The following is a 12,467-nucleotide window of genomic DNA, read 5'->3' on the forward strand; positions in this document are numbered from 1 at the left end:
AAAGAGCAGAGTCAGATGGAAAGAGCCACAAGGAAACCCAGAGACAGTGTTTATAGACACCCCTGTAAGTAATCACAAATCTTTGTCTAACCGGATCAGGATGTCAGGAGATTCTCAATTACGATCTTTCCCCTCATCAGCCTATGCTGTCCCCAGCACTACAGGAAGTATCTGTGCAAACAGGCTATATATACACCCTGTGCTGTTTATGTTTGCCTTCATGTGACTTGGGGGCTTTGAGATGCACTTGGGGCCAAAGATGTGTGCCAAAGGCACGTCAGTCCTCCACCGGCCTCATGCTCCCCATGGGGAGCTGGGCTGGGACGGAGGCACCAGGCGTACCTGGATGGAGGACATCTGCGCATATCCTCTCCAGCTGAAGCCCTCAAACTCCAGGGGGTTGTAGCCGAAGCGCACAGCCCGCCCGGCTGGCGTGGTGCCTTCTTCCAGCTCGAATTTCAGGTGGTGAAGGTCAGGGAAGTAATGGTCCCGCAGGGGCCTAGGGAAGAGAGGAAACACTGTTACCCGCTGGGTATCTGGAGGGAGAGGTAAGAGGACACTTCCACCAGGCATGTGGCTGATGTGGCAGCAGCCCAGACAATAAGGTCCCCATCCTTGTGGTGGCCAAGGAATCACAGAATCATCAAACAGTTCAGGTAGGAAGGGACCTTTAAAAGTCATCTAGTCCAACAGAATCACAGAAGAGTTTAGGATGGCAGCGACCTTTAAAGGTCATTTAGTTCAATTCCCCTGCAGTAAGCAGGGACATCTTCAACTAGAGCAGGTTGCTCAGAGCCTCAACCAACCTGACCTGGAATGGGATGGGGCTTCTACCACCTCTCTGGGCAACCTGTTAGCAAGGCTGGAGCATTAGGAAGAAGACAGAGACCAAACCATTCAATCCCCACCCCTTCCCAAGGGATCGAACAGGAGGCAGAGCACCCCAAGGTGCATCTGGCACTGGCAGCTTACTGGGTGCAGGTGGGGCCACGTGTGTTCTGCCGGCAGCGACAGGCTCCACTCCGCTCCTCGCAGGACGGCCCCAGGGCCCCGCCGACGTCACAGCGGCAGCCTGCGGGCAGGAAGCTCCTGTTTACATTCCCGCCGCGTTAACGAGCTCCTGGTCACTAATCAAAGGCGCGCCCCGACTGCTATTTTTATTCCATTGTATCTGTTTTCATATTGGCCCTGGCCCCAACTGGATCAGCTCCTCTCCACCTCAGCGCCCAGCTATTTCCAGACGGATGACGGAGAAACAAGGTCTGCAAACCCTCACGGCCAGGCGCCGCAGCCCTGCTGCCAGCAGCAGCCTTGCTCCCTTCTTTCCATGCCTGCCAGGAACGCATGGGCCAGCTGAGAGCGGCCAGATCTTCTCCTTTACCTCTTTCCATGGGCATGATGGAGAGCAGCCAACCCTATGTGTCCATGCCCTACCTGCTCCCAACAGGAGGAAGAGGACATGCAAGGACCTGGCCAGTGGTTAAACCACACCGGTTTCTGGCACCCTGGCCAGTTTCCCAGACCATTTCCTGGTCTTTCATCCCCCAGCTTGACCAACCTGTGTCCAACGTTGGCAACACAATGAACTCAGGGCTTCAGATCCACAGCAAGACCCAGCCCCTGATTTGGTATGATGGTTCCACAAGAGGTGGGACATCTCCTGTCCCTTCCCTCCAAGGCCAACAGCCATTTGGTACCTGCAGAGCCACATACTCCAGGGTCAGCTCTTGTGGAACCCTCTTTCACCTAACACGCCATGAAGAGGGCTCACCTTGGCAGCCAAAGTAGTTTGCATTCTCCATATTGAAGTAGCCATCCTTGCACATCGAGCAGACCTGGCCACAGACGTTTGGCTTGCAGTAACACTGCCCATCCCCCTAGGAGAGAAGCAGGCATGGAAGATCATTCCCTACCATTGCTCATCATGGCCAAGCTGTTTTTCAGTTATTTGGGTCCTAATCGGAGATACTGGAGAAGCATTTTGAGTTTCATGCTCTACACGGCTTCCTGCGTGTGGGTGGGCCAGATAAGTTGACTGTCCAACAATGCAGGCAAACAAAAATCCAGGCGTCTTGGGCCAGACCCAGAAATATTTAGGTGCCTAATTTATGACAGGCCTTAAACCTATGCTCTCATGCAAGCCCAGACTGTGGTGCAACCTTGAGAGCTCAGTGCCTCTTCAGCAGCTGTGGGGAGAGACAGATCTGAAACACTCCCAACACAGCAGACACTTGGAGGCGCCTGGAAGTAGAGAGGAGCAAACCTACCTGCTGGCACTCTGCAATTCCGCTGATGGTGGCCTTGGTATCACATTTGCAGCCTGGAGAAAGCGAGATGAATAAGAAAGCCAGAAGGTTAATCAGCTCCTGAGAAGAAGCCTCATGGGAGACACTACCAGCCACACCAGAAGACACCAGCTGGGCTAAGAGAAGCTGGGAACTGGTCAACTGGAGAGTGGCACTGCACAAGGGCTCACTTTCATTTTGGACAGGTACTGTTGAGGACACACCTGCCAAACATGCTTGCCTTTTCTACACATTTGGCCATGAAAAATTAAGTGTCCAAAGCCCGTGTGGAGGGCTAAGAATGGCACAACTCATTGCATGATCCCTGTGTTACATCCCAAGCCAAAAGCTTGGCTCCAGCTTTTCCCCTCTCCATGCTGGGGCTACCCAAACCTCTCCAGCTTTGACATGTCACTTCAGGGTGAAGATGGAAGGAAGGACATCACTTCTACCCAGCAATGAATGTGCCCACTGGCTTGGGTTTGAGTCTTGCACCATTACATCACAGAGCAGACTTTCTGGGGCTGTGTAAATGTCATTTCCTTACTCAGGCAGCCGTAGGGGTTCTCTGGAGTCAGGTTCCAATATAAGGGCTTGCATCTGTCACAAGCTGGGCCTTCAACGTGTGCCCGGCATGCACAGGAGCCCTGGGGAAAGGAGGGGAGAAAAAAGCAGGTGAGAATTTGCAGCAAACGTGGTGTCTGCTACTTCAGTGTGGGTAATGGCTGCTTTCAGACTGGGCTTAAGGAAGGACTCTGTCCAAAGTGAAGAAAAAGGGGATCACACATGATGATTGGCAGAGATTGCTGGGTTCATTTGATACTCACCTGGGCTAGAAAGGGGTCTGCAGTCACCAGCCCTGCTGGGTTACAGGAGCCCACTAGAAAAGAGAGGCAAAGGATAGCTCACACCTTGGCTCCTGTCCTCCTACAAGGGGTTATTTCTTCCATTACTAAGCTCTTGGGAGATGATGAGCCCATTTACCAGCATTCCATCACTACATCCCAAGACATGAGGATTCCCCCCATCCAGGAGAAGGAGGTTACCTTCACAGTGTGGGAATCCATAGGCCCCTGGCACGCAGGTGTCACAGCGCAGCCCTGTCACCCCGGGGCGGCAGCTGCACTGCCCTGTCTCCTGGTCACAGGTGCTGTGCAGAGAGCCCTCTCGTGAGCACTGGCAAGCTGCAAAAGAGGGGAGAGCAACTACTTGAGCTGCAGGGCACAGGGACTCTGAGGGTGGTGGAGTACTGGAACAGGCTGCCCAGAGAGGTGGTGGAGTCTCCATCTCTGAAGTCATTCAAAACCTGCCTGAATGCCATCCTGTGCAACCTGCTCTGGGTGAACCTGCTCTGGCAAGGGGTTTGGTCAAGATGGTCTCCAGAGGTCCCTTTCAACCCCCACCATTCTGAGATTCTGTGACTCCTGCATTTAAGGCTTCCCACCAGCAACCTCTTTTGTCTGCCTGACCTTCACCACCATCAAAGCAGCTAGAAACATGGGTTATAAATAACATCCACACTCATTCTTTGCTTTTGGTTAAAAACACCCCATCTTTTAAGGAAAACAATAGCAGCTGCAATGTTTATCACACCAGTTCACATGCACACCACAGCCTCTGATTACAAGAAGGACATTTTGGTGCTGGCCCATGTCCAAAGGGCTGGTGAAGGGTCTAGAGCACAAGTCTTGTGAGGAGCAGTTGAGGGAACTGGGGTTGTTTAGCCTGCAAAGAGAGGATACTCAGGGGAGACCTTCTTGCTGTCTACAACTACCTGAAAGGGGATTGAAGCAAGGTGGTTTGTTCTCCCAAAGAACAAGCAATGAGACAAGAGGAAACAGCCTCAAGTTGTGCCAGGGGAGGTTTATGTTGCACATGAGGTAAAATATCTTCTCTAAAGTTGTCAAGCCCTGGAACATGCTGCCCAGTCCCTGTCTGTGGAGGGATTTAAAAGCCATGTAGATGTAGCACTGAGGGACACGGTTTTAGTGGTGACCTGGCAGTGCTGGGTTAATGGTTGGACTTGATGATCTTAAAGGTCTCTTCCAACCAACACAATTCCATGATTCTATGATTTACATGTATTTCAGGAAAGAGGGAGAAGTTTCAGTTAAGGAAAAGGGGAACATGTGACCTCACAAGGTTAGCAAACAGTGACATACCAGACCCTTCAAAAGCCCATTTGCACCCAAACACCCAAGAGCAGTGTTTGGCCATTCTTGTCTTGTGGACATTGTGCATGGACAGCAGACCAACAATAGAGCCACGGCACTGCCAGCAGTTGAGGGCAAGGACAGAGCAATGGCTCTGCAGCTTCCTGCCTGACCTGCATGTAGAGATCCTGCTGCCCTATCACATAAAAGGTCAGCAAGCTGCCAGGGAGCTGCCCATGCCCTCCTTGCCCAGCCAGTGCTCCTCAAATCCCTGCCAGAGTGAATGTTTTAGGCTGACAATCTCAGCAAAACATCACTCATACAACAATGGATTAAAAAAATACAATCAAATCAGGTTCTGTTCTTCTTTCCCTGCTGTGACTCCTCTACAGTTCTGCGATTTGGACTCTGTTTCATGAGACAAAAAAAAAAAAAAAAAGAAAAGAAAAGAAGTGTCTGCTGAGCTCCTGTGAGACCATTTCATCCCTGCCTCAGCCTCTTCAAAGGCATTCTGCCGGCATCAGCATTTGCCAGCAGCGATCTGCCAGCTGGCCATGGCTCAGGCATCTACATTTCATATGGTGCAAGAGGGTGATGATGGTCTTTTGTTGCTTCAGGGAAACTGTATCACAGATGATTTTTTAATGAGCAGCAAATTCCTGCTGGAAGACATAAGAGTACATCTGGCTTCCAGTTGGACTGCTGGCAGAGGGAGATGGGGACACAATGCCCAAAGCTGTGGAGGACTGTTCAAAGTATCTGGGGTCACAGGCACCTGCCACAGGCCCTGGCATTGGCAGCTCTGCTCCAGGAGCGATGCAGTGCCCAGGAAAGTGGTGGCAAAGCTTTCATTATGTCAGTAGAAACCTTGAATTTGGGGCTGACAGGAAACCCCAAACACTGATCCTCATTGTTCACCCTATTGTGCAACCTACCGGTTTCAGAACAGTTACTTCTCCTGCGCATTGGCATGAACCAAGGTGGAGTAAGCCCTGAAGACCCTGCATGTGTATCATGTGAGTTACCTGTGAGCAATCATGGCACCAGGGTATAACCTGAACATGTGGTTTGAGCCTTTCCTTACCCCACTCAGAGCCCTGCTCCCTCTGGCCACAGGCACACAGGCAGATGCAATACAGCACGTGTTTTATGTGCAACTGCATCAATGCTGTCGGAGAGGGGTCTGAGCCACAGCTGCACCACAAGTCATGCTCTGTAGGTCTGTTTCTTAATAGGTCTCTGGATCAGAAGCCAAACTTTCAGCCTGGGTTTTATTTCCTAACCAAGCAGGCGGACACAAGCTCCTGCTGCTAGTGACAGTGAATGAACTGCAGGAGACAAACCCTGTGGCCTGGGGAAAGGATTTCTTCAGGCTGCTTATTCACTGCAGAGCCTGTCAGATGAGGCAGCCAGGTGAGCTGCCCATGGAAACGTGATTCCTGCTGCAGGAGCCAACTACATTCATATACAACCCTGGGAGATGAGTTATGGAAAGCAAAACCATCACAAAGCCAGTAGCAGCAGCTATTCCCTTCCCTCCCCTGAGCCCCAACAGTGGTTACTCACGTGTGCAGCTGGGGTACCCATAGAAGCCCAGGGCACACTGGCTGCAGGTGTGGCCTGCGAAATTCACGTGGCATCGGCACTGGCCAGCTGGGCTGCAGTTGTTGTCCACAGCACCCCGGGAATCGCAGGAGCAAGCTGTAAGAGCAGAACTCTCACTAGTCTGATGAAACCTGTGATCTGTGGCCAACCACTGCTGGTCTGAATTGTCATCCAGCCCCACAGGAATTAGCCATTTCTATCAGAACTAAATTAATTTCTTAATCCTTTGGAAGGACAGGCAGTATTGCCAGCTAGAGTCCTGGCCCCACCAGGAAAATGTCACTTTTTACAGCCCATTCAACATTCCCCAAGCAGTTTAGTGGGTCAATGCACTAAAAAGAAAGGCAAAAAAAGGCGTAAGCTGAGACATCAGGTCACAGCAGGGTTGTGATAAGGAAGTGTGACTGATAAAAACTGCTTTGTCTTCCAGCCGTTGGCAGAACAAGCTGGCCAAATTCACAGCACAAACTACATGAGCTTTGATTTTGAGAAACACCAAAGTCTTGCAAAAAGAGACATGTTTTTTCAGGAGATGACAGACCAGCAAGAACTGTAGCCTTACCATAGCAGTGGGGGTAGGAGTGGTGCCCAGGACTGCACTGCTCGCACCGTGGTCCGGCAAACTCAGGTCTGCAGAAACATCTCCCAGTGGAGTCGCAGCCTCCCGGCAAGGTCCCAACCGCACTGCAGCCACACACTGCACAAAGAGAAACCTTGAGCTCTGTGCTGGCAGCATGGCACAAAGCTCGTGGTCATATGGCTTTTATCCTGATTTCAGATGGACATTTAGCTGCTGCTCTGAGCATTCAAACAGTCCTTCACTGCCCACTGCATACACAGAATCACGGAATAGTTCTGGTTGGAAAAGACCTCTAGGATCATTGAGTCCAACCATCACCCAACACCACCATGGCCATTAAACCATGTCCCAAAGTTTCTTGAACACCTCCAGGGGTAGTGACTCCACCAACCCCCTGGGCAGCCTGTTCCAATGCCTGACCACTCTTTCAGTACAGAAATTTTTCCTAATATCTAAAACAATCACATCCCAATCTTCCTTGAAAACCCTGCCAGAATACTCTTGCTCTGTGTGTACCCCCCGAGGCCCAGGGGAGGGCAGATACGTACGCTGGCACAGAGGGTAGTTGAAGTAGCCAGGAGCACACTGGTTGCACAAGTGCCCTTCAAATCCTGTCCGACACAGACACTGCCCTGTCTCACTGTCACAGGTGCCATCATACTGACCAGGGCCGGAGCACTGGCAGGCTAGAAAGCAACAAGGGCACTAGTAAATAAATAGCTTCTTCATCTTTCCTCTTCCCAGGAAAGGAACCAGAGCTCCTGTTCCTCTGGGGCAAAATATAGTCTCTAGAGAAAACATGCCCCAGCTGACAGCAAGCATGCCTGGCCCATAGCTCACATTCATAGGGAATTTCTCAAGAGCCCCCCACAAGCTGGGAGGATGCTGAAGGGTCAAGGCTGGGTGGAAAGTATCAGCAAAAGTCATGGGAATTTGCCACTTGGAAGTGGGGCTGGGGAATTCCAGGGTGGGGAGAGGCACGCTCCTCCCCAGCACGGGGGAGAACAGGGCAGTGTGGGGCCGCTGACCCTGTGTCACTCACGCTGGCAGCTGGGTCCGTAGTGGCCTGGGGCACACTGGTCACACTGTGTTCCCTGGTAGTTGGGCTTGCACACACACATCCCCACCCGGGGGTCTTTGCGGCAGGCGTTGCCTTCTGTCCCACCGGCGTAGCAGTCGCAGTCTGCAGTGGGGACACACAATAAGCAACACCACACACAGCTGTCAGTCCACCTCTGCTGCTGAGCGGGGGTCCCACAAGGACAGGGAAGGAGCTGTCCTGAGAGGCAACAGCTCAAGCATTTGCCTCCTAATAACCCTTCCTATCGGATGCAAATGTTTTAACCAAACCCTGTTCCAGGCTCAAGTGACCAGCGTGCCTGGCTCATGGGGTCACGGGGTGGCTGGGAGACCCCTCATTACCCTGTGCATGGGCACAGGGCAGACAAATGCTCTTTGCACAAGCCCAGACAGGGCTGATTTGGTGCTGCACTGCCCCAGAGCTGTGTGACAATAACCACAGCCTTCAGGGTGGGGCTTTCTCACTGGTCACTCCATGCTCAACTGCATCCAAGACCTTCCTGCTGCCAGGGCAGGGAGATGCTCTGGGCCAGCAGCACTGAGGCCCTCAGCCAGCCCTGCCTTCACTGACAGCAGTGGGGTCCTAGGATGGGAGAGGGAAGGGTAAAAATCATCCAAGAATCAGAGGGAAATGAGAAGGGAAGTGTGAAATTCCATCCCAGGAAAGAAAAAACCTGTCTGGAAGTTTAAAATATCAGAAGGAAGGAAAAGGTTATCTGGAGTGTGCTGGGGAGCATGAGACAGGGGAGAACTCAGTGGGAAAAGAAACAAAAAAAAGCACAAGGGAGGAGATGAATCAAGAGGAGTGAGCGTGAGAGAGGAGGGAGCAGGGATGAAGGCACAGATGAGCTTTCCAAGCAACAGAGGAAGCGACACAGAGCAAGCAGCTGCCTGTGCATGCTTCATAATCACCCACAGTGCTGCTGCCTACAGCTCCACACAGAGGGGCCATGAGCATGGACTCTCTATGCCACCCACCAGATGGAAAACACTGGGCATGCAGCTGTGGCTGAAGGACAGGTTTGTATCTGAACCCAAAGGCAGAGATCTGGGAGAACCCAGGTTGGATTCCAGCTCAGTCACAGCCCCTCTGTGATCACAGTGGGGGGTTCTTTACAGGGAGGCCAGAAGGGACATTTGTATGCCAAGCAAAAGACCTGATCTTGAGGCAGAGCAGAAATGACAGCACAGTCACTGCCAATGCATGAAGGGAAATTGCCCTGCTTACTTATTATCTGTCCTGCAGGAAGCACTTGCTCTCCAGTATTGTTGTGAGTGAAAGCTGGAACAGCTGAAAGAGACATTGCACAGGTCAAAAAAATCCTGCTGGGGTATCAAAGGGTTGACAGGAAAACAAGAAACACAGAACCAAGTGCAGACAATCCCACTAAACATAGATCCATTACAGCCATTACTTCCCAACAGGGAAGCTCCCATTGACTCTGGAGGTCTGGGTTCAGCTTCCACTCAAGCCAAGTGGACTTGTCCCCAGCTTCACAAACTCCTCCTGGGACAGAAGTGCCATATGGCATGAGGAAAAGGCAGCTAGAGAGCAGTGCCAACTGGAGCTGCTGGCCCTTTTTGCACCTGCTGAGTCTGTGGGGTCCCAGGCCTGACCGCTCCCCAGTCCCACCGCCCCCACTTACGGTAGCAGTGGGGGAAGTTGAGGTACCCCTCGGCACAGGCGTCGCAGTGCTCCCCGGTGTAATTAGGCTTGCAGTAACAGCGGCCGGTGAGGTCCTCGCAGGTGCCATCGGTGAAGTCAGACTCACAGTTACAGCCTGCAGAGAGAGCCAAGCCAGCAGTGGTTGTCACTGACTGCAACCCTCACTAGCCAGGAGCACCACAGAAGCATCACTATGATACAGAGCCTCTGTAAAAGCCCCTGCTGTCTGCTGCAAGCACTCTCCAAAAGTAAGTGAGATTTCACCTCCTCAGAAGGGATCCAGCTTAGAGGAAATGCTGCCAGGGTGCTTGTCCCGCTGTGGGGGTTCAAGAAAAGAAGCACAGCCTTAACTGGCTTCTCCAGCAGACCCCAGTTGCCCCATAGAGGTGGCAGTGCACACTGCTGTGAGGATGCAGTGCAGAACAGCTGGTACCTCACAGCTCCCAGAGTGAGCTGGGCTCCCCAGAAAAACAGACACAACCCACTGCTGCCTCCAAAGCCCTGTTTTAGGGCATGGAGACCAACGGTCTGCAGTTGCCAGCATAAAGAACTCTGAGATGACAGCTAAGACTGGATTTCCCTGCAGGCACAGCAGCAGGGACAATATGTTTTTAGTTCATTCCAGCCTGGGAACATGCCACTCCTTCTGATTTCACAGATGCTGCAGACACACACGCTGTCTGCACACACACATACATTGCCATAGGCAATACCAGCTGCAGTAGGAACCACCCATGTGGCCACGTCTCTCATGGTGCTGGACTCCCTATACCAGAAAAATGTCTCAACCCATTCTCCAAAGCATCACCAAGTCCAGGAGGGCATCTGCAACTCTCAGAGGAGATCACACTCACGATAGCAAATGTAGGGAGAGTCGATGGGGTGGTCAGGGGAGCGGTAGTACCCTGGGATGCACCTCTCGCAGTTAATGCCGGTGGTGTGATGCTGAAAGACAGGGGTAGAGAGCCATCAGTTCCTCTGCCTTCAGGATTCACGTTCACCTGCTGGCTTGACTATCAGCTTCAGGGCCTGAAGGAAGCAACTCAGGAGTGTCAACACAGAGAAGACCTAAATCTGCTCAAAATTCCACATACACCAACATGAAAAGAAATCACTTCCTGCAAACTGTACCCTCTCATAAACACAGTACAGGTTTCAGGTTTATAACCCACCTTGAGCCCATTTCACTTGCTATGTCCTGACCACTTTGGGCTAGGAGGATGTCAGAAATCTGTTTCCTCTCAGAAAGAAAGCACAGCCAGAAGTATGATGCCACTGCATGAATTAACCAGCTCACAGTCACCTTGAAAGTGGAAGAGCTCTTTTCTCTGCTTCACTGGGATCTTCAGAGACTGAGGGGATAGGCATTTTGGTGGTCAGAGAGAGAGCTAGATAGATGGCAGCACCTGAGCACTGCAAGCTAGGCAGGGATTTCCCCATATACTCAGCACCACCCTGTCTCTCCCAATGCACAGTGCCTCAGCAGACCTAACCCTAAAGCATCAGAAAGGCAATGGTACTACCCAGGGAACAGCTGGGAACCCAAGTGCTGTTTTCATTGCTGGTGCACACTCCATTAATATATGACAAAGAGACTAAACTTCAACGGAGAGACCTAACTGAGATAACAGAGGATGCATGAGGGGGTTGGTGGAGATGCCAGCAAAGCTGAACTCTAGGCTGATGAAACAAACACAAAAATCCACAAGAGACTTTTCCACAGGAGCTCTTCAGGCCTACCTGACAGTCAATGCAAACACCTCCCCCTTCAAACTTGTCCTCGTGGCTTTTGCTGGCTTTGTGGTGATCCACCTCTGGGTCATAGTAGCAGTCATGGGCATGGCCATTGCAATTGCAAGCTGCAAATACAAAGAGATCTTAGGTAAGCACTAGTCTATGGAGGTCCTTCAGCCCCCAGCTGGATCTCCAGATAGGAACTCTCCCAAACGGGTTTCAGTCTGGATGGGTTATTTTTTAAAGAGGAAAGGTTTTTGAATGCATCTAAGGGATTACACGATCACCCAAGCTCCCAGAAGTCTTCCAGCTCAAAAGCATAGAAGCATCAACCCTCTCACAGTCTAGTCTGCAACTGCAGCAAGCAAAAAATCAGAGGTAAAATATGTGCAGGCATGTATGGACGAGAAGGAGAAATTACCCAACTTTGGGGCCTCAGGTAGTCTGGTTTAGAGGGCAACATTCTTGTCTTTTTTATCCCACCCAGGACAGAGGTGAGCTGTAAAGTTCAACTCCTAGTGAGGGTGCTCTTTAAAAACACACAGGGCTTGGACCCAACTGTCCTTTGCTGTACTGCATTTGTAAGAGATGGTGTGAGCTGTGCTCTGCATTCCCACTGCTGCAGGAACTCCAGTCGGCATCTACCAAAGGTTTCTCTAACAAGTAGAGACGTCCTGTGTGTAAACACAGCCAAGCATAATTCATCTCCAAGACAGCATTGAGCAATGAGACTTGCCTGCACGAACCCTTGGACATGGAGGAGGAGCTGGAACATAAGCAAAGTCCCATGCAGACCTGGTGGGCCTCCCTGTGTGAGCCTTGACTGAACTCAGTTAATCACAGTGCAAACTGTCCTCTCTGCAGTGCCGGTGATCTTCTCTTCCCCCAGTGCCACACACCACAAGCCCACCATATTTCAGTGAAGGACTTCTCTGCACTGCCATGTTAAGGGGCTGGTGACATGTGGTCACTCTCTGCTTTGCAAAGCTGCTGGAAAGAAGAAGCCAACTCCAACTTACGCTGGCACTCGTTGGCGCTGTCAGCAGTGGCAGGCTTCCAGGGGAACTGGTTGAAGCCAGGGCAGCAGCGATCGCAGGACCCACCACAGGTGTTGTGCTGGCAGTCACACTGCAGCCTGCAAGGGACAGGGTACAGCCAAGCCTGTGGTGATGACAGGGCTGTGTGGGATGGGCAACCATCACATAACCCTGCTGTGCATAACTAGCACAGGGCAGATACACAAACAAGGGAGATTTGTTAATCAAAATATCCTGGACAGACTGCTAAGATTGATTGATTGATTGTTTTTGTTTTTGTTTTTTTTTTAATCAAGCACCAAACTTTGCTCTTCAGAGCCACTCTCT

At 51.5% G+C, this 12,467-nt stretch overlaps 1 protein-coding gene across 1 annotated transcript in view; it reads right to left on the reverse strand.

Moving 5' to 3' along the window:
• LAMA5 (laminin subunit alpha 5) overlaps positions 1-12,467 on the reverse strand; it is a 93,327-nt gene that overhangs the window by 29,844 nt on the left and 51,016 nt on the right. The window contains exons 7-22 of the mRNA XM_054392069.1: positions 12,123-12,238; positions 11,110-11,228; positions 10,224-10,314; positions 9,350-9,484; positions 8,932-8,994; positions 7,666-7,806; positions 7,172-7,309; positions 6,606-6,740; positions 6,005-6,139; positions 3,332-3,469; positions 3,113-3,165; positions 2,833-2,932; positions 2,268-2,320; positions 1,772-1,877; positions 973-1,072; positions 343-499 (exon numbers count right to left, since the gene is read on the reverse strand). Of these exons, the coding sequence (XP_054248044.1) occupies positions 343-499; positions 973-1,072; positions 1,772-1,877; positions 2,268-2,320; positions 2,833-2,932; positions 3,113-3,165; positions 3,332-3,469; positions 6,005-6,139; positions 6,606-6,740; positions 7,172-7,309; positions 7,666-7,806; positions 8,932-8,994; positions 9,350-9,484; positions 10,224-10,314; positions 11,110-11,228; positions 12,123-12,238 (1,780 nt within the window). The remainder of the gene's footprint in view (positions 1-342; positions 500-972; positions 1,073-1,771; positions 1,878-2,267; positions 2,321-2,832; positions 2,933-3,112; positions 3,166-3,331; positions 3,470-6,004; positions 6,140-6,605; positions 6,741-7,171; positions 7,310-7,665; positions 7,807-8,931; positions 8,995-9,349; positions 9,485-10,223; positions 10,315-11,109; positions 11,229-12,122; positions 12,239-12,467) is intronic.

This window comes from Indicator indicator, chromosome 24 (genome assembly GCF_027791375.1).
Source record: "Indicator indicator isolate 239-I01 chromosome 24, UM_Iind_1.1, whole genome shotgun sequence".
NCBI lineage: Eukaryota > Metazoa > Chordata > Aves > Piciformes > Indicatoridae > Indicator > Indicator indicator.